At 60.7% G+C, this 21,649-nt stretch overlaps 1 protein-coding gene across 7 annotated transcripts in view; it reads right to left on the bottom strand.

Annotated features, from left to right (window-relative positions):
• The window catches only part of PTPRF (protein tyrosine phosphatase receptor type F), an 85,886-nt gene that overhangs the window by 37,850 nt on the left and 26,387 nt on the right, over positions 1–21,649 (bottom strand). For all 7 annotated transcript variants that reach the window (XM_087865795.1, XM_045799768.2, XM_087865796.1 and 4 more), the window contains exons 6-7: positions 12,099–12,287; positions 3,305–3,415 (exon numbers count right to left, since the gene is read on the bottom strand). In XM_087865795.1, the coding sequence (XP_087721921.1) occupies positions 3,305–3,415; positions 12,099–12,287 (300 nt within the window). The remainder of the gene's footprint in view (positions 1–3,304; positions 3,416–12,098; positions 12,288–21,649) is intronic.

The raw sequence follows: 21,649 nt of genomic DNA, 5'->3' as shown, positions 1-21,649 counted from the left end.
GTGTGAGGAGCTGGTCTGGGCACCTATAGGGAGAAAGGCTGTGGAGACACCGCCCCATTTAGAGACAGCTGTGGCCAGCGGCCAGCTCCCTGCAGAGAAGGGAGACGGCTGGGGGCAGGCAGGGCACGGCCACGCCCTGGCCCCTGGCAGCTCTGTGTCCTGAGAGCTGGAGGAAAGAGACGCTGTGGAGGGAAGGAGAGGGTGAGTCACTTGGACAGGGAGACGGATGGTGACACAGAGAGGCTGGTCCACCCAGCCTGCCTGGGCCTGCTGGCCTGCGGGTGGAGCTGTGGGCAACTGTGAGCAAAGGCAGATGTACCCAGATGACGCATTCCCCCAACACATAGCCTGACAGCAGCAGCGGTCCTTGGCCACCAAGCGCTTCCCGTGTGCCAGCCACTGTGCCGGGAGCTTCCCACGAGCTGTCCCGTTATATGCAGCAGTTGCAGGGGCCCAGAGAGACGGCGGGGCTCTGAGAGTCCAGGGCACAGAGGAAGGACGTGAGGCACTGAAGACAAATCCAAGGAGATGTGGCCTTGAGCCCAGTGAACACAGCAGAAGAGGGAGACGGAGAGAAATGAATGTCGGTGGGAGGCTGTCCATCTAGGGCAGTGGGTCCCAATACTGGGGGGGGGGGGGATCCCCCCAGGTGACACTGGGCAAGGTCTGGAGACGTTGTGGGTTCTCATGACTAGGGGTGCTGCTGGCATCTAGGGGGCCAGAGGGGCTGCTACACATTCTACGACCCCCAGGAGAGCCCCATATAACAGAGTCACCCGGCCCCGTGTCAACGGTGCCGAGGCTGAGAAACCTGGGCTGGAGGCCACACGGACCTGGATGTTGAGGCTCCTGACTGCTGGAGCCCACCGGCCTGGAGGGGGAAGGGGCCTGCTCTGGAAGGAGGTCTCATGGCTGCTCTGCTGGCAGGAAGTGGGCAGGTAGTGGGGGATTTCTCCACGGGCGGCCCACGCGCAAGCACGCTTCAGGATAGAGCTGCCGGCCAGCACGGGAGGGGCTGTCCCAGGCCAGCTGGGGCTGACGGGCCCTCAGCGCTGCTGACGGTGGAACGCACGGGCTTTGCCAGGACTGAGAGGAAAAGTGGCAGAGACACCAGGGCAAAAGTCCTGGGAACTGGCTCTTAGGTGTCTGCAAGTCTTGTTGGTAGAGCCTGTCCTGGGGCTACAGGGCAGATCACTCTTGACTAAACAGGGCAGGTGGGGCCTGGCTATTAGGCGGGTCTTGTGCACAGAGACTTAGGACTGGCCCATGGACATCAGGGTCCACGGGAACGTATGTGAGAGAGGGAAGGACAAGCTAAACCACGTTGGGACAGCCTGCCTTAGGGTCCCTGACACGTGGGGCTAGAACTAAAGAAACCCCCACACTCACTGCCCCAAAGGCCTGTGGGTATGGGCCGGAAAGGTGATTTAGGAAGGCTTGGTGGGAGTGGCAGATGGGCCGTGTCAGGACCCTGCCTGAACCCACCACGTGGGGCTGGAGGAAAGAGCTCCCTGGTTAGTGCCCGAGCTGCCGGCTATGGCGGCTGAGCGCAGCGCACCTCCAGAGACCCACCGCTTCACCTCAGGGCAGGGCCAGGGTGAGGGTGACTTCAGAGGGCACTACCCAGCCAAGATAATAATGCAGGGTCCATCACCTCCGTCTGGGCCTTCTCCTGCAGCTCTGCCCCAGGAAATGTGCCCATTAGACCACGGCTACGCAGCTTGCTTGGGCTTCTCAGTGGCTCTGTTGGGCCACTCCTTCCCCTGGTGCAGCCACATATGGCGAAAGCCTTTCTTGGGACCCCCACTCTTTTGACCCTATGATCTTTTGGAAGAAGTATTCAGTCAGGACCACGCAGCATTTGGAATGGTCCAGGTGGAAGGACGCAGGTCTCTGAGTAGGGCTGTTCCAGCGGGTCCTCTCTAGGAGGGGACTTGTCAGAGCCCCGTGCGCCTGCAGCAGCGTGGGGGGAAGGCCTTGCGCCTTACAGCTCCCCTCATCTCGGCCACCTGGGTGGCTCTCAGGCTCCCGGCCTCTCTGCTCTGATGCTGTTCCTTAAGATAGGCCCTGGGGCCACTTAGGCAGGCCTTGACAGGCAGGACACTTGACAAGGGGGCCAGTGGGGACCTCCCACCCCACACTCCCAACTCCAGTGAAGTGTCATCTATGGTCTCTGAGACACAATGTGCCCGTCACCCGACAGGCTGGCAGCCTTGGCCTCTTGGGAACCTGTGCCCTGACACGGAGCAGCTCCGTAATAACGACATGAATGATGGCCTAATTCTCTCTGCCCTGTCTGACCACGTGGCCCTAAAGAGTGGGACAGGCCGCTGACATTGCCTGGGCGGACAGGCAGACGACCCCCTCGAGAAGCTACCCTAAGCACTTAGCGTGATGAAGTCATCGCTGCAAGAAAGCCGTGTCCACTTTCCTTTTCAAATCCCCCGAGTGGAGACAGTTTCACTTGTAATGATGCCCATCTGTGCGGGGGGCTCAGTGAGGGGATGTGGGGCAGGGGGGCTCCGAGGGCCCCTCCGGGCACTGTGCACACCAGACCCAGCACGTTCTCGGGAAGGAGCAGGTGGCCAGCTTTGGGCACCCCTGGGCTGTGAGCACAGCAGACACTGGACACTCCAAATCAGTCCCCAGGCCCTCTCCGCTGGGTACCTGGACTTGTGAAGATGCACGATCCCCCAAGTCTCAGCAAAGGACACCTGAGACTCAGGAGGTGCTCACCTGCAGGGGCTCACGGCTACCTCAGACTGACCTTCTCTACAAGGGTCCTGGCTGGGCACAGAGCACAGCTGGTTCCTCCTCCAGGAAGGCCCTGGGCAGACCTGGCCAGAGGGCAGGCTTACCTGGCCTGGAGCACCCCCCCCCCCCGCTTGCTGGGGTGGGCAGGACAGACTCGAGGAATGCCAGGGAGATATGCCCGTGTTTACACACAAATGTGTGTGCCTGCTTGTGCACGCACATACACATACAGCGAAAAGTCGGCTTGGAAGGCTCTAGACTCCCGTGGGGCTCTGGGCCCACGTGGCAGGACCTACAAGAGACACAAATGCTCCCAAGAGTGGCTGCGTCCCAAAGGGCCTGCAGGGAAGGAAGGCCAAGCAGTGGCGGACATCAGGAGTCTGCCCAGTGGGAGCTGTCGTGGCTGTTCTCGCTGCGGCAGAAAGAGGTGGGGAAGGGGAAGCTGGGCCGAGGGCAGCCCCCACTGCCCACACCAAGGGCTCCAGACAGCGTGCCCAGCAGGGCCCGTTCGGCTCGGTGGAGACGGGGCCGGGCACTGCCGCATCCTTACCTCGCACGTACAGGTTGGCGGGGGCGGAGTAGCGAGTGCCTGCGGAGTTGGTCGCCACACACTCGTACTTGCCTTGGTCCGACTCCTCGCTGCTCTCTATCTGCAAGGCACCTGCGGGGACACAGCGACAGGGGTCAGGCCCGGGTCATGGGGATGGGTCTCGACGGCATTCGGGCTTGGGCTGACCAGAGGTTGCAGATATCGGGGCCACCGCTGGGCACAAGTGCTGCTTCCGGGAAGCTCTCCCTGATGAGCCTCCGGCCTCGTGGCTGGAAGCAAGCGTTGCACGCTGGAGCATAGTCCTGCCTGTCCTAACCCCGCAGTCTAGTAGAGCTTGTCGACTGGGCCGGGGGCACCACCCCACCCCCCAGCTCCACGGAGTGTCCGGTCCTGTACTCCAGTCCCGGAGCCCGTTTGCCAGGGAGCATCCCCATGAGCGCTCCCAGACCTACCGGCCCCCCCAGGCAACGTGGAGCCCGGCGTGGGTGGGACAGCCCGCATCCCCGCGGGCCTGGGAGTTGCAAGCATGCAGTGGCCCTCATCGGCCAAGAGCCTGGGGATCTGCCGCCCACCAGAACTCCACAGGAAGGGGCTTGCTCTGGGGGCCTGGTGCCCGGCAGCCTCCGCTCACAGCACCCATCCTCTCCTCCCACCCCGTCCCCACCCCACCGGCCCCACCCATTCCGGCTCCTCTCCTCAGCCTGGTCCCGCTAAAGTGCTTCGACCCACCGCGGCTGCTACATAATTCAGGAGGCTAATGGAGCTGCAGCTCCCACTCGGGCCGGTGCCCTGAGGGGCTGCTCTGGCCGCAGACGGACACACAGGAGCCAGGATGGGGGGGGGTGCAGCTGAAAAGGACCCTCACAGAGGGCCAGTTCTGGCAGGCCCAGGTAGGGGAACCCAAGGCAGCAGGAGGAGGGGGTGAAACCACTCGTCTTGGCCACCCCCCCCCCCCGTCTGGCAATAAACACTTGAAAACACTGTTCTTAGAGCACACCAGGCAAGCCGTCTATGACAGTAACGCCCCGAGCCACAGGCAGTACCCCCTCCCTGGAACAAGCCGACAGACAACCAAACCCACACAGGACAGTCCGACGGACACTGAATAACCCCACAGCACACGGCCTGACAGAAAACCGCCACCTGCACAGAACAGCCAGAGTGACCCCAACGGCCCCTTCCCAGGCCTCAGGCTGGCTGACAGTCACCACACCCACAAAAGACAGAGACACAACCTGCTGAACCCCACCTGGCCGGCCTGGGTAAGAGCCACAGGAAGAGTTCCAAGTCACACTCTCACGGCCCAGGCCCCAGGGGAGAACAACCAGGGGTCCCAGCTGCAGGCCCTTCACTGCCCGACATCCCTCTTCCACACCCAGACCCAGGGCAGCAGGAGGGGCCCTGAACACACGGGGGGGCTGGGGGCTGGAGGTGGGGGAAGCGCCTGCCAAGGCTTGACCCCGATGTGGGACAAAGGGGCCGGCCTGCTCCACGGCCCTGGCTTCAGCCCGCCCCACTGGACATCAGGAAGCATGAGGGCCCATGGCACATGCCAAATACCCATCTCCTGCAAGAACAGCCCTGACGGGCACCCAACAGGTCATGTGTATTGGATGGATGGACGCTGTTACAGAAAATGTTCCTTCAAGCAGGTGGGGTCAGGCCCCTGGCTGGTGGAGGGGGCTGCACTAGGTCAGCTCCGCGGGGGAGGAGAGACCTGGTGGCTGGTGCCGCAGGCAGGGACACGAGGGAGCGGCTGGGGGAGGAGGCTCCCTTGTACAGAGAGCCCCTGAGCCTGGATGTACACGGAAACCCCCACATCTGGAACTAACACCAAGACCCAGGGGCAGGGGCAGGAAGAGCTAGTGCGGGCTGACAGGATGGGGGGCGGGGGGGGCGGTTTGGAGGGTGAGTCCTGGCCTCGGAGGATTAACGGACCAGATGCCTCACAGGGAGGCAGCGGCTCCTCTCAGCCCCGGCTTCTGTCCTGAGACCACCCTGGCCCTGGACTGAGGGTCCAGATGTGCCCAAGGATGCTGAGACATGTGTAAAGAAATGACGGGAATAAAATCAGCCCAGAAGCAACCATTTTGCCGTGGGCCTGCTCCGAGCCAGACACTGCCCAGACCCTCACACCCTCCTCTAAACCTCGTGAGTTGTGAGGTGGGCCCTGGCCCCGATTTAAAGAGGAAGAAGCAGGGGTGCCTGGGTGGCTCAGTCGTTAAGCTTCTGCCTTCGGCTCAGGTCATGATCCCAGGGTCCTGGGATCGAGCCCCGCATTGCTCTCCCTGCTCAGTGAGGAGCCTGCTTCTCCCTCTCCCTCTGCCCCTGCTTGTGTTCCCTCTCTCACTCTCTGTCAAATAAATAAAAAATTCTTTAAAAAGAAATAAAGAGGTGGAAGCCGACTTCTGAGAGATGGATAGCTTCTCTGAAGGCTACACAGGTGAGTCAAATTTGCACCCAGATCTCCGAGTCCAGAGTGTGATTTCTGAAGCCCCAGGCCGCAGGGCTCTGGGGCATGAGAGCAAAGCCAGGGCTGGCAGGCCGTCTCATCTAGTCAGGGCGGACCCTGGCTATTCCCTGTGTCACCGTACACTAAAGTCTTCCCAGAGCGTTCCTCCTCTCGTGTGGCTGGGCTACGGGGATTTACAGGGTGGTCCGCACCCTGCTCTAGGGCTAGGATGTTAAGGGAAGTCAAGCAATCATTGAGGGCTCCAAGAGAAAGGAGCTTCTTGGGAGGAAAGACGAGGCCTGGTCATGCTGCCCCACCTTCTGGGAAGATTCTCCATCTGTGGCCTGGCTTGGGGCTCAGCACTTGGCTTCCCTGTGGGAGAGGACGGGTCCCTTCTGTGGGGTTGGCCTGGAAGGCCCGGAGTAGGGCTTGCCATCCCCAAGGCAGGGCTCAGCTGAGTATTTCTACAGTCCAGACTTGCAATGGATGAGTCCACAGGAGGGAATGACCGAGAGTGGAGGTGTGTGGTGGCCGGTGGTGCTGAGGGGACCGGAGCTGGAGATGAGGAGGCTGGAGAGGTCAGGATGGGGATGGGGGAGGTGACGGACTGGACGGGATGGAGTGGTGGTGACGGCAGTGGCGTGGCGTGGCGAGATGCACGGACAGCATTCTTACCTCTGATTGGTGAGCCACCTGGCGAGGTAATTTGAATGCAAATAAGATCAGAGAGAAGCATTAGTACAAAAGGAAGGAAAGCCACAAAAAGCCAAATCAGATAAAATAAAACATGAGAAGGGGCCTTCAATACGCGGACAAATCAAGGCCTGAGTTAGGCCGACGCAGGTGATAAGTGCGCAAGGGCCAGGCCGAGCCGGGCTGAGTGTGGGTGAAGCGGTGTCCCCCAGGGCACAGGCACTGCTCTGAGGGGGGCAGGGCGCAGGGCTGGGGTCCTGGGGCCGGAGGTGACGGGAATCAGGAAGGTGGAGTCAGGGCTCCTGAAGACCCAGCCGGCTGAAGCCAATGCGGGGAAAGTGAAGAAAAGAGGGAGCAACCCCGCTCCTTAGCGGCACCCGAATGTTCCAGGTGGGCAAGATTTCAAAACAGAGCACTTACCAAAACAAACCAACGAGGTTAAGCACACAGAAAGGGCTAAAGGGAGGGCTTTCCGCAGGCCACCACCAGGCCAGGTCTCCCTCAAGCAGACACACCAGCCCAGCCCCACCATGGGACTTGGGGTGAACTTACAATCCGGTGGCGGATGCCCTGCAGAGCCCACTCAACCTGGATAAAAACTGAGTGGCTACTGAGCTTTCCCCCAACCTGACTGGTGAGAGCCAGAGCCCAGGGCCTCCCGCTTGCCTATTCAGTGCTTCAAGCCCAGACGGCCAGACGCACGCTCTCCAAACGCCAGTGCAGGGCTGCCATGAGGTCCGAACAGGGGCCTCCTCCGAGGCTGTGCACAGGCCCCATCTTCTACCACGGCCTCATCCAGAGGAGCGAGGAGCCTATGGGCGGGCCTGGGCCCAACGCCGTCCACCCTGCCCCTCTCCCTCTCTGCCCACTGCCGGGAGGAAAGTGTGCCAAGGGACAAACACTGATCACTCTCTCACTGAACCTGATGACACCTGCCTAGGAGGAAGTGTCCGTGTCCACACAGGAATGATGAAACAGGCTGAGGAACCGTGAGTGGCTTCCCCAAGGCCCAAGGTCACGTGGCCTGTGAGTGACATGGCAGGAGCCAACCAGGTCAGGCTGCCTCCTGCAGACACGGAGGCTGGAGGGGAGGCAAAGGCAGCTGCTGGGACCTGGGCTGGGTGTGGAAGGGCTGCAGAGAGACTGGGAACAGCCATCATCACAGGGATCCCCCAGGCGTGGTCCAGGGACCGTGAGTGTCCCTGAGACCCCTTCAGAGGGTCCACAACGTCAAAACTATTTTCAGGATACTAAGAAGTTATTTGCCTTTTGCACTCTCATGAAGTGTGATACTGCAACAGACCAAATGCAGAAGCAGCTGCGAGAATCCAGCAGTCTTCCATCAAGTCCCCGGTTAAAGAGATTTGTGAAAACATAAAACAATGCCACTCTCCTCAGGAAATGTTTTTGTTTTAGAAAACATAATTATTTCTCATTAAAAAATGCTATTTAACATGTAATAGGTTTTTTAATTATTTTAAAGTTTAAATATTTGAAACCTTTTCTTAACATCTAATACGGTAAATACTGATGGATAAAACTTACACACACACAAGCTCTTTAAGGTCCTCTAATATATTTACAGTCAGAGGTCCTGAGACCACAAAGTCAACAACCGCTAATCCACTTCTACAGTGCAGGCCCGGCCTGGGAGGGGGTGGCAGTGTAAACGGTCCAGGACTGGGCCCCCCGGCTTCTGGCCTCTGCTCTCCCAAAACCTAACCTGCTGTGTGATGCGTCTCTGGACCTCTCAGGAGAGTCGTTTCTCCACCAAACTGAAAGAAGAATTTGCCTTACCAATTCACAAGGTGGGTGTGGGAGACTGGAGGGACCCAGGAGTCGACACTGCTCCTGAGACGTGCCAGTATGCTCAGGCCAAAGGGAAACCATGGCCACACACCACCCGTGTGCCCTCCTGCAGACCCAGCGGGGGGGTGGGGCAAGTGGGGGTACAGGCTCTTCCGGTCAGAGCTGGGCCAGCCAGCAGGGTAGGGGACTGCAGCCCTCAGGCCCACCCTGGAGTCTGCTCTGTGCGTGGCTCTGGGTCCCATGGGCCAGGGCCGGCAGGACTCCCCCGCAGCCAGAGGCTGGCATCTCTGTTCGGGCCCCTCAGTCTCAGCTCAGGTGTTAGAGGCTGTGCAAGGAGACTGCGCTCTGTGTGAGCACGTGGACGTGGTGGATCAGGTCGTCCTCGAGGGTGAACGGATGGTGGCTTGCACATTCAGGCCACGGGGACGAGCGGAGCACGGGAGGTCTCCTCGGCGCCCTGTCCGGGCTTGGCACAGCGTGTGGGCCACCAGCTCCTTTTGGGACCCGGAAGGGGCTCTGAGCCCCACTTGGAGATCAGCCTCCGCTTGCTGCTCCAGTGACACCGTCTGCTCCTGACTTGATTTCCACGGTCCCTGAGTTTGTCTCCATTCCTCCTGCGCCCACCCTGGGCCTCAAGCTCAAATTCCCAAGAGGCTCTTGTGGCAGCATGTCACATCGCTTTAGTGAGGAAGACGCCTGTGGAGCAGAGCTCAGGCGTGGGCGGCGCTCGCACCAGCTGCCCTTCTCTCCAGCTCCTGTCCCGGGGGCCATGCCCCGTAGCTCAGCCTGCAGGTGCCTGGCAGGTTCTGGGGATGGGGCAGGGAGTGCGCGAGAGCGGGAGAGGACGGGACCGTGGAACTCTGCAGTGTTCCCAGGCCCCAGGTTTGGCATTTGTGACGCTAGAAGGCCTCCGGGTGCCTGCACAGGGGAGCTCCCCGGCCCTGGCTCTCCACATGTGACCCAAGGTGACTCCTTAATTCAGCTGTGAAGTGGGCATGATAATCACAGCCTGTCCTACTTCTCAGGGTTGCAGGAGAATCAAGTGCAACAAAAGGCAGGGAAATACTTTGTGATCCGTCGGCGATGCATAAACTGTGAAGGCTCCTGTAAACAGCTGAGTACTTGGGGGCCTGATTCCACTTCATTAAGGGGGATGTCCCTGTCAAATGTGCGGGCACTGGCCCCAGCACCCTTTTACATGGTAATAGGACAGGGCCCGCAGTTCCTGGAGTCAAGGGCCCAGGGCCAGGGCCAGGCAGCAACGGGGGGGGAGACAGTCCTGTTACTACAGAGGCAGGATGATAAAGTCCCCTCGGGTGCCATCCCAGGAACTGGACCCTAGGTCCGTAAACCTCAGGTTACAGCTTCCAGGTGGCAGCAAAGGTCAAACAAGGTCTTCCTTAGACCTAAGAAGCAGGGGGAGTGGACATTTGTCTGTAGGTACAGGGCCCAAAGGTCTCGTTCATAAGAGATACCTGTCCTATGGGAGTGGGGGGTGGGGGGGATGACAGACCCACACCCTCCCTGCGAGGAGTGCCTAGCCTAAGTGAGCAGAGCTGGAGCTGGACGGTAACAACGTGGACTGGGGTGTGTCCTGAAGGAGTAGGCCTTACTTAGGCACAGAAGGGAGAGGCTTCCCGATTTGGTGAATTAAAGCAGACGGCAAGGATGGGGTCAGGGTGGCTCCGTGCAAGTGGGGGGTGGCCAGAGCCCTCCCCATAGGCCAGGCAGTGAACTAAAGCTTCAACTGCTGTTGTCTCACTTAGTCCCTTTTAAAGGTGAGAGACCAGAAGCTCAAAGAAGTTAAGGAACTTCGTGAGGCCACAGAGCTAGTAAGCGGTGTAGCTGAGACCCGAGGAGGTAAAGCTGGCGACGTGAGCTGGGAAGATCGGGAGGGTTCTGTGCGCCTCGTTCAGGAGCAGGCGCCTGGCCATGCGGGCAGCTGGATTCCCGGGGAGAGCCTGGAGGCGGGAAGCATAGAGCTTGGGGACTGGGATACGGCCAAGACAGCGGAAGGACAAAGGGGGTCCAGCGTGACAGCCGTGTGGGTGACAAGAGGATGGGATGCTTCCTCACTGGAGCAGGAGTCAGGGCGTGTCCCCGGGAGGTAGTCAGTGGGAGAAGGCCGAGGCTGTTTGAGAAGAAAGTCACCACTCATGGAGGGTCAGGGTGACACTCAGAAGACAGCTAGATTTTTAGTCTAAAGCTCGGGCAAGCTGTGTGGTGTTGGGAGACAGAACGAGGCGTGCGGGAGTGGAGGGGGTACTTGAAGCTACAGGAGGGGGCGAGCTGGCCTGCGGGGACGGCCCTGTTAGTGGAGCGAGCGCTGGCGACGAGGGCTTGCTGGCTGGCGGAAGGAGCAGAGGAAGGGGAGGCCCCAGGGAAGACAGGCGTGAGAGGAAAGCCGGGGAGGAGGGGAGGAACAGCAGTCGGCAGAGTCACGGGCTGTGAATGGGTGGCACAGGTCCTGGCACCCAGTAAGCACTACATAAATGATGAATGAGCACGCGAGCCAGCGAGCCTTCCCAGAACTGCCGCCACGGACAGCCGTGCTGTTCTGGGGCGGAGGCCAGGCCTGCGGGGAGGACCATCTGGCTGTTTGGGGAGCCTGCCTGGGGGACTGTGGGGAAATACAGGGGAGCCGAACCAGGCCGGCCGCTGGGCAGTGCCGGGCAGTGGCTGCAAATGCAGCCGGACCATTTCCTGCCTTGATGATGGCTGTTTTAATTAACTGCGTTACAGCTGCCTCCATCTTGTTGAGTTTTAATTAAATTAAATGAGCTAACACTTTGTAGGCTGTCTCAGGCGGCCGTGGCTCGGGCTTGAATCCTGCCCCTGCTGGGCGGCTCATCTCTCCCTCCTCCCCTGGGCGCTGCTGCGGCGTCTCCCTGATGGGAGGCGGTGGGGAGGGGCTGGCACCCCAGGGGGTGGCCTAATGCCTGCAGGACCCCGAAAGGGGCAGAGGCACATCTTCCTATGCAGTGTTCACCTCACAGCTGACGGGCAGCAGGGGCTCCGGCCAGTGCTGGCCAGCTTGCCTGAGCCCACCATCCTGCAGCTAGCCGTGGAGTTTCTGGACCAAGGTCTCTGGGTCCAGCCTTTGCTGGCCGCAGATGCAGGATGCAGCTAAGCTGATCGTGAGCCTCCTTTCCCGCCTGCACCGTTCCCACAAAAACTGAATCAATTATCCTGGCAAGAGCCTCGGAGGCAGATCGATCAACGGGGCGACACCTCCCGCCTGGTCATGACAGCATCCCTGCTGCCAGGGCTCTGAGCTAGCTCGACTGAGATATCCAGAGGAGACAGGTGGCCCTGGTGGCCAAGGGATGGCAGCAAGTCCTCCTGGCTCCAAGCTCCTGAGGTCCAGCCTTTTGAAGCCTGATGAAGCAGGCATCTTTGGCCTCTTTCCCTGGCTAAGCCCTGCTGTCTGGAGAAGCAAAGAGAAACTTCATGTAGGCCTCCTCTCAGGCCAGACTACAGGCGAGATGGAGATGAAGACCCACGGAGCAGCTCTGCAGAGCCCAGCGCTGCGCCGGGCACATCACTCACGCTGCAAGGAGCTGGCCAGACCGAAGTCTAGACTCTAGCGATCCCGGGAAGGTAAAAGAATCGCTGACAACGAGCCCTCACTGTCAAGCTCCCTTCCCTGGGCCACGTGGGCCTGTACCAAAATCTGACCCGTTCACTGGATGCCCTCTGCTCAGCCCCGGAGGGTCGGCCCCAGGCTGAGGCCTCCTGTGGCTCCCAGGCTCCCCAGGCCCGAGAGGGAAGGCTATGCTGGGTGCCAGGTGGACACCTTTGCTGAAGTCTGTGTGGCCCCTGCCCCTCGCCTCTGCTCACCTGAACGCAGCTGCTTGATACGGCCATTGCTCGTGGCAGGGTCTACAGGGAGGAAGTCCTTGAACCAAGAGATCTCAGGGTCTGGATTCCCGCCTGCTGCGCACAGCATGGTGGCTGTGCGTGCCTTCTCCACCACCTTCAGCTGAGGCCCCATGTCGATGGAGGGGAACCCAGGGGGCAGCTGTTCCTCTGCAGACAAAGAACAGAAGTGCAAGTTAGGGCCGGCACTGTCTGCCGGCCAGAACCCTCCACCGTGGGCAGCTTCTTCTGACTCCCAGGTTGGCTGGGACCCTCAGACCCTTGTCTCCCAGTCTCTGACTTCAAAGGGTGGAGCCTGGTCCAGGTGAGGAACCAGAGTCCCGAGTCCCACTACCCAGGCCTGCCCTTTGCAGGGCTGGGGCGGTGGGGTGACGGCCAACAGTTGAGCACACCCTGCCCTGTCAGGGAGTTTCCAGGTCTGAGAAACAATGCCGCAGACTGGAGACGTCAGCACTTATCTCCCCGGGCCCCGGGAAAAAAGAGGATTGATGCTCTGCGGACCACAGCAGAAAGTGCTACACGGATGCCCGGTTGCGGGGGCCCGCATTTCCTATGACGGCACCCAGAGCCACAACTCAGCCCAAAGGCCCCCTGTGCTGCCTGGTCCCCTCCACTGCTTGCATCTGGCCTTTAGCTCCACTGCATGGCAGAACCCCACATCACAGCCTGGATTCTGGACCTGACTCGGGGTCCCCCCTGCCCTACCAGTGACCCCCCACAACCCCCAGTCCTGACCTTGACCCATTCTCTACTACAGTCGTGACCCTGACCCTCTTCCCTCACGTACTGGGGGGGCCACGGTCAGGCCTGGGGACCGTGTTGGAGCATGTGGAGGCTACGGAGATAAAAAAGCTCTATGAGGACACCCACGTTTGATGAAGGGAGGCAAAGCTCCTCCCTGGCCGCCTTTTCCCACCTTGCCGGGGAATGGCGGCTCACGCAAGCGTCAGTTCCACAGGAGCAACAGTAACGGCCATCGGCAGACCCCCACTCCCACTCCACAGAGACTCCGGCATGCAGTCCCTGAGGCTGGGGGAGCCAGACTGGCCGCTCCCCACCCCTGGAAGCAGGAGGGGCTGGGAGCACAGGCTCTGGGCCAGTGCAGGCCTCCACAACTAACTAGCTCGTGACCTAGGTGCATTCCTCATCCTTTCCACGCCTCCGTTTACCTGTAAACCGGGTTCAAGTGCCCACCTTGTAAAGCCATCGCGAGGACCACATCCAGTGACGCACAAGGTGCTGGAGAGTGTGACGGAGAATCCGCACCAATGAGCATCAGCTGACGTTACCATCGCAATGAGCACCGGCTGAGCCACCAGGGTACACAGGTACCGAGACTGGGGCCCAGAGTGCGTTTGAGAACTTGGCGGAGCCTCTCTGTCAGTGTGGACGCCAGACACGCCCCATGGAGGATGGGGAACACTGTCAGTCTTCCAGTGGGGGGAGCGAGGGTGGCAGAGACCGGGAGATAGCACCACCTGGACCTTCCTCCCTTGGGCCCAGCACAAGATGGGTGTGTGGGGACACTAGCTGTGCCAGGGAAAAGGCACATGGCATCCTCAGAAGTGATTCTAGAAAGTAAAGGCTGGCAGGGCTGATCCTCCCTATAGACTCTCAGAGACCCAGGGGGACTGACTGGGAAGGCAGGCAGGAGAGGAAGCTGAAGGAGCCCCAGTCGGCAGGGGTAAAACATCCCTCTATCTGCTGCCAGATCCCAGGGGGGCTCTGCCAAGGCTCTAGCTGCCAGGGCCATCCCAAAGGGACCAGGGCCCCATGAGGAGACGGGGTCCTGGGCTGGAGAGCAGTAGGACTCCGAGCATGGCCTTGCCTCCCTAGCCTCTCCCAGTAGCTGGCAGTATGCTTACTTCCCCACCTGCAGCCCTATAAATTCCAGATGTGAACCCAGCATCTCCTTGGCTGTAAATATCCCACAGTGTCCTGACTTCCAGCTCTGATTTTTAAAAGGAAAATGTTAAACAGTGGCAAGGAAGTAGGACTTGGGGTATTACCAGGCAGGAGGCAGCCTCCTTTGGGCCTGCTGACACTTGCTTTAACAGGAAGGCCCAGGCAGGGCCTGAGGCCCAGGGCCCCCCTCGAATGTCCTTGCCCTCCTCAGCAGCTGGAGGACACTCAGAACAGTTAGAGCCACCCTAGCTCACCAGGGTGACAGTCCTCGATCCTACCTGCTCAACCCTGCTGAGCAATGGGGGGGCGCAGGGGTGACAGTCCGCCAGAGTCCGGGCCCAGGAGTCAGCTGGCCCCCATCTCCACCGGGAAGGTAGATCAAGGAGAAGGGAGGAAGCACAAACACCTGCGGCCCTGTGTCCTGGAATCTACTCTGAATTCCTAACACAGGGAAGGTCTTGGGGATTTACGCCAAATTAAGGACAATTAATTTTCCTCCCTCAATTATCGCGCCCTCAATGGCTCCGTCCTTGGCTCAGATCATGCCTCAGGCACTGCCGCCAGAGCCCAAAACCGGCATGTGTGAAGAGCTGTCCATAAAACAGCGGGACCCAAAAGCTGGTCCCTTGTGCCAACTAGGCTTCTAGGCAAGGCTCGGAAGGCTGCAGTCCTGCACCTCCAGCAGGGGAAGCGTGTCTCACAGGAGGACTCCGGCCCCTCTGGAGTGACCCACTGCTGTCTCTTCCTTCTCTGCTCCCCGGGAGGCCTCCAGCACATTTAAACGTAGCCAAGGTCAGCAGCTGTTTACTGACGCCCGTGGTGTGTCTGGCCAAGCTGGGCACTGGGCATCCACGAGTCCGGCACATTTATCCCCTGCACACCCCCAGTACCCACAGGGGCCAAGCCCACTACAGTCACAACGACTGAGGCTCAGGACTCCAGTAAATCCCTCAGTCCGACGTCACATGATCACTGCAAACCCATCAACAATCAGGAAAACTGAGGCCCAGAGAGGAGGCATAGAAGGTTACCATTATGGAGCATTTACTGTGTTACATATAGAGAGTTAAAATGCTTTAAAAAACGATTTAATCTTACCAAAACCCTATTCCGTAGAGGAGTGACCTGGGGCTTAGAGACCTGGCCAAGGTCACACGGCTAAATGAGAAGTGGGGCTGGGATGACCGGGGGGGGGGGGGGGGGGGGGGGGGGGGGGGGAGTGGGCCCCACGCCTGGCAGGGCTGGGCCTTGGGCTCCCAGGAGGGGTGCCCCTGGGGAACAGTGCCACCATCCTGCTCCATACCACGCCCTCCGCCGGCTTCAGGGCTGAGCTGGTCCCCGGAAACCCCCTGCACGCAAGCGGCAAGACGAACTCGACTGTCCCCCACACGTGGCCACCCGCGGGCACGCACCCACATCCCCACACCCCAATGTATGCTCATCGAGTCCCCTCCAAACCTGTCCCTCGGGCTGCGGGTGGAAGGGAGGAAGGGCCCCTCCCCCTCCAGGCCACCCGGTAACCATGGCAACGGCGGAGAGGCGGGCTCGCGGAGGAAGGCTGCGCGTGCCCGTGTCCCAGCGGGCGCGCATCCGCGATTGGTCCAAGCAGCTGCCGCCGCTCCGGCCCCCACCTGGGTGAAGCGGGTATGCCCCTTCCGGGTCCCTGCTCCCCCATTCCAACTCCCCAGCTCTCCGCTCCCCTCCCCCTTAGGCTTCTTTCCCGCTCAACCGAGTAGCTGGGGCTCCCCACACCTGCCTCATAGCCTCAGCAGGGCATTCGCAGCGTCTATGCCTGCAGGGCGGAGGCCGCTCCATTCTCTGACAAGGGGGTCCTTGGGAGGGAAAGAAGTCCACGAGGCCTCTCAGGGGCTTTAGAGGTATCCGGAGCCCAAGTCTCTACAGCTGTCTGTGGGTCCCGCCAGCGTGCACAGGTAGGGTGCACACATTCCCAAGGGTCTGCCCCCACGGATCTCTGCGTACCTGTGGTGGGGGCGCACGTGCACGTTAATGGCTCCTGCAGCAAACTGCACTGGTCTTTACATACTGCAACGGGAGGTCTAAACTCCTCCCCTCTGTCCCCGCTGGGCAGAGGAAGACGACAGGGTGCGTGTGTGGGGGCGGAGGGTGTTGGGAGACTAAGGCTCAGAGAGGGGCAGCAACTTGGCTGAGGACCCACAGCAGGGGTGGAGCTGCTTCAACTCCATGACTCACTTACTATCTTGGTGGCTTCCTGGAGGAGGAGAGAGACGCAAGGGTACTAAACCCTTGAGCATGGGAGGCAGGGAGAGCTTTGGGGGGGGAGGGGTGGGGCTGCCTGACTGAAGGCTATGGGAGGGTGAGGGGCCAGTAGGAAGGTAAGTCTGGTGGGAGCTAAGCAAATGTTGGGGTCCTGACAGATGAGGCTAGGGCAGGGGTGGGCAGGGATGAGCTTAGGCTGGCTGCAATGGCTGGGGGGAGGGAGGCTGGTGAGGCCCCTTCAAAGCACACACAGGTTTCTTTGTCCAGCTCGGCCTCGGATGCCTGAGGCTGAGTCTGGGCCAGAGGGAGGGGGCTGCACCAGGGAAGCTGACAGATGGAGATGCCTTGCAGGGTCCCGGGGCGGGCAGCACCGTCTGCCGGCATGACCTTCTCACCCGTGTTTACCCAGCTTCATGGCGTCTCTGTGCGCGTGCAGGCACACACTGGCACACACATCCACAGGCTCCCTGGGGTGGCGCCATCTGTAAGCCTGACCTCCTCCCCTGTGCGGGAGTGTTGGGCCTGGCCTCACCCTGTCTCTGAGCACAGACACCTAGAAACATGCACAGCCAGGGACCCACAGAGATATACGTGGAGAAAGAGACAGGTGCAAAAATAGAAACGTACATGCATGTGCGGAGGGGCACCTGCAGCGACAGGCACCTGTGGAAACAGACTCCCGCGAGCAGACGCAGAGGCAGTGCACACAGCCACTCCACACACATGTGGACACACGCAGTCAGAGGGGCGTGGACACCGAGGCCCGAGCACCCCCAGACGCGGCAGATGCAGAGACGTGTGGAGACGCATGAAGGAAACGCACGGGTAGTGGGGCCGCGGGTTCCCCCAACCCCTGTGCACTCCCAGGAAACCAAGGCTGCCTCAAACCTCATCCCTGAGGCAGGGTTTGGGGCCAAGACACCAGCTATCAACTCGGAGGCCCTCCCCAGCCCTGGGGGCTCCTGCTCTCCCGGAGAGCACCCCCAACCCGCTTCCAGGCAGTAAGGGGGGGCCCAGGGAGCCTTGGGCCCATCTTCCTTCGCAGCTTTCAGTCTCGATTTTCAGCTTTTTCTAAGAGAAAACTCCCACCTCTTCCAGCACTCAGATTTCATCAAACTTGGCATCTTAAAAGCCTGTTTTGTTTTTGAATCTGAGCTGTTTGGGGCCTGTCGGCGGCAGCGAAAGCCCGAGAGTGGCAGCGAGAGCTGAGAGCAGCCATGGCCTCCCCCTCCCCCAGGGCTTCCCTGGCACCTCACACTGCCCTACTCAACCTGCTTGGGGAGGCCTCCCCACCACACCCCCCCCCAAGTGAACCCTGGGGCTATCCCCAGCCGTACACCCTACCCTCACTCTGGCTTCTGGGCCCTGGCCCAGGCTGGACTCTCCTCCTGGGGTTCGCCCACCTTGGCCCTACTCCAGGAAGATTCCTTTTATCCATTTACCACCCCCTAACCCCCGCCGGGTTCAGGCCCAGTCACTCCATCAGCAGCCTCCCACTCACTCCTCAGACCTGTCACCCAGCTGCCACCCCTGCTGCTTCTGGCCAGTTCACCAAGGTCAACCATGACTCCATGGGGCTAAGTCCAAAGGACACTTCTGAGTGCCCATCTCGCCTGACCTCTTGACAGCACCCCGCCCCACTGACCACTCCCTCCTCCTTCACATATCTCTCTTCTCTCCACTTCCACAGCCTCCCTCTGCATTTCCCTCCTCCCTTTCAGGCCCCTCCTCACCAGATTCCTATGGAAACCCCCCCCCCACCGCCCCCCAACATGAAGTACTAGCCAGCTGGGGCTCCATCCGGGCCCTCTTCTTCCCTTCTTGGCTCTGGCTCCCTGAGATGTGCCATTTCTCAGCCTTCAAAACTCTATTTCCAGATGTCTCTTGGAGTGCCAGGCGAATCTGAACAAGGCCTCCTGGATATCTGCCCCTGGATGCCCGCGCATGCCTGATAAAACAGATTTCTAGCTGGACTCCTCACTCTGCCCCCTTTAGACCGGGTCCTGAACCCTAGAAAATGGTACCACCAACTACTGGCCCCAGAGCCATAACCCAGAGTCTCCCACCTCCCCCCAGCTCCACAGAAGCCAGGCAGCTCACCACTCTCTCTCCATCGCTTGCCACCCATTCCCCCTTCCTCCCCTGCCTGCTGCCTGGGTTTGGGCCATTGCCACCTACTGCCTGGGCTGCAGGGCTGCCCCAGCCTCTCACTGGTCTCCTGCCACCCCACTCTGCACCCTCAGGGACCTTTCTGAAGCATACATTTGATCGCGTCATTCCTCTGATTAAAATCCTCTCTCCCCTGGCAACCAGAGGGAGGCACCTTACCAAGGACAGAGAATGTGCTCACACAGGGGCAGTTAAAACCTCCACCTTGGTTAGCTGTTCCCAGAGCTGCTGGCTCCACTCTGTGGTCATGAGGCTGGGGGAGAGAGGAGTCAGCAAGGGGGCCAAACACAGAGCAGGGCCTAGTAAGTACCTGTGACTGCAGGGGGAGGGGGCAGGCTGGACACAGGGAAGGTACCTGCTGTCTGGCTAACAGAAGCATACTGCCTACACCACAGGAGGGCCGTTCCCAAGAGAGTCCAGTTGGGCCTTTGAAGAAGGATCAAAACTAGAGAAAATGGGGGATTCTAGGTACCAAGAAATCCAGAGTCTGAACTTCAAGGCCCTCTTGGCAGTGCCCACCTAACACCTCTCCCAGCCCCATGCCCAGGGCCCAGAACTCTCCAGGAAATGGCTGCAGAGCCTCATGTTTGTGTGGTCCCCAGTGCTACAGTGGTCATGATGGAGGGTGGAAGGACAGGTCACACAGACCACAGTCACTGGACCAGAAGCACGTAGGTCATGCCTCAGCTGTGAGGGGAGGGGCAGGAGCTGGCCTGGGATCTGGGACTTCTGCGGCTGCAAATCAGGGAGGTGACAGGCCCAGCTTCTAGAAAACCAATCTGTTATCCAGACACATATGTAGGCAACAGGAGAGGGCACAGCCTGCCACTTGGGAAGTCATCCTCTGCCTGTGGTAGCCCTTTATCCAAACGCCCCCAACCACAGTCCGGCCTGGGCCCAGGGCAGAGAGAAGGGTACAGGAAGGGGTGCCAGATCCCCGGGAAAACTCCCACCCATCCTGAAAGCAAGTTCCTTACCAACTGTGCTCCAGGTTCAGCCCAGCCCAGGATCTAAGACAGGGGCCCATGGTGCTTATCAGCCCTCCTGTCCCTGAGGCTGTTTCCAAAGGGACTGAGTATGGGGGTGAGGAGCGGCAGGGTGTCTCAAGAGGTCCTTCATCACCCCACAGGTCCCAAAGCCAGCCAGGGTCAGGGCCACTGCAGAACTCACGGGTCCAGGCCCAGCACTGATGGCCCCGCTACCCCAGTCTCTATCCCCACATGCCCACACGAAGGAGGCAAGACCAGACAGAACTCCATGTAGGCACCCGGATTCCCGGGCCCATGTGGCATCCAAGGATGGTCTGGTCCTAGTCAGTGAGCAGACATCAAGGCTGGGTGGAAACAGGTGAAAGGGAGCCTGGCCTTGGCAGGAGGAGGGGAGGAAGGGAAGGGGTCCCAAGGTCCGAGCAGGATCCCTATTGGGTGCACCCCTCCTCCTGGCCTGGCTGCAGAGCAACTGCTGGGGAGCCACTGTACTTGAGAACAGGTCGGCCTGACCATTCTGTCCCACGTTCATCTGTCCAGCTATCCCGCTGACCAACAGCTCTGAGCAGGGAACTCATGGGTCCCCAAGACAATGAGCCCAGTCACAGCCTCTCTAACCACCCCCCCAGCGTCAGACTGACCCCCACACATTCAGCTCAGGCTGCTTACCGTGCACACCACACCCCACTCCACACACAGCACACGCCACACACCTCACGCACTGCCTTACCCAGGGCACACGGGGCACCCCCAGCACACACGGGGTGCGTGTTAGCTGCTGTGTCCGTGACTACAAGGCAAGCGCTGCCACCAGCACTCGGAGCCCTCAGACCCAGGCCCCCCCAGGACAGAGCCAGAAACAGCTCATTCCTGCTCCCGGGCTCCCCCCAAGCGCTCCACCTCTCCGTCTCCCCTTCCTTAGCCCTCCCAGGACCTACCCAAGTCACCAGGGCCCTGCCCACATCTCTGCTGTGTGGCCCCCTCCGGGGCTTTGCTGACCACTGTCCTGCCTGGCCTGGAACCCACTGGCTCAGGCAGATCACACTGTCCAGAATGAGCTCCAAGCCCCTCACTCCCCACCTCCTGGAGGGAAAGGCCAAGAAGCAAAGCCTTTGCCTCCCCTCCCCCTCCCTAGAGAGAGAAAATGTCAGATTCTCTGTCTCAGTGGCGGCAGCGGGCGGGTTGGAGGGGGAGTGATTCAGCCGCTGCCTCAAGAGTGCGGAGTGAGAAGAGCTTTTCCTGCCATTACCGGGCGAGGGAGAGGCTGGCGCGCTAATGGCTTCAATTACCACTCAGACAGGAACACTGGGCGGCAGGGCCCTGCGCGTCACAGCCCGGACGGGCTCGTCCCCGGCCCGCTTGTGCCGAGCACTGCCACCCTGTCCCCAGCCTGGGCCTGGGGGGGGCGGTGGCCAGGCAGCCGCAGGAGCACTGCGGGGCCACAGCGGGCCACACGTGGACACATGGGGAGTGGCAGTCGTGTTGGGGGAGCCGAGGGCAAAGGCCGCGACAAGGGAGCGCGGGGCCTCGAGCAGTGGGGCGTGTTCCCCGAGGCGGAGCCGCGTATGCCGGACACTGGGCCCACTGCGGAACCACACGGGACAGGCGGCACAGGGCCAGAACTGCAGGCCTGGGCTCCCTTGTGGGAACATACGGCCCCCTCCTGAGCCTGGTGGCCGCAGCAGCCCTGAGCCACTCCCCTGATAAGCCCAGGACGTAGCAAGCTTGTGCACTTGTTCACGTACCCGTGGTTTGGGCGGACGTGCGGTGTGTGACACCTGTAAGGGACTCGCTCCTATTCCCAGCCCTCGAACCAGCCTCATCCTCTCCCCAGGCCTCCCGGGAGCGGCCCTGGCCCTCCTCCGGCTCAGCCCGCAGACCCAGTCCGACTCTCCTTTCAGCCCTCTCGCACACACCTTGCGCGGGGGCAGGGAGTCTGGGCTGCTTCCTCCCGGCCCCGCCTCCTGGCACCTTCGAGGCCTCCCACTCCACTCCTTTCCGCCAGGCCAGGAGCCTGGTCAAGGCTACACAGACCAACGCGGTAAGTCAGCACTTCGTCTTCCGGGTGCTGCGTTTCAGGAGGAGGAGAGGCTGGCGGAGGCCCACGGTCCCACCCCCACAGCGGCCGGGGCACAAGCAGGGCAGGGACCTGCCCCGCAGGGACCCCAACGTCCTCAGACACCTCCCACAGCCCAGAAGCACAAACATCCCCCA

This window comes from Ursus americanus, chromosome 12, assembly GCF_024610735.1.
Source record: "Ursus americanus isolate L20-20 chromosome 12, mUrsAme1.1.p, whole genome shotgun sequence".
Taxonomy (NCBI): domain Eukaryota; kingdom Metazoa; phylum Chordata; class Mammalia; order Carnivora; family Ursidae; genus Ursus; species Ursus americanus.
The sequence above is the reverse complement of the archived record's forward strand: the minus strand, read 5'-3'. Positions and strand labels throughout refer to the sequence as shown.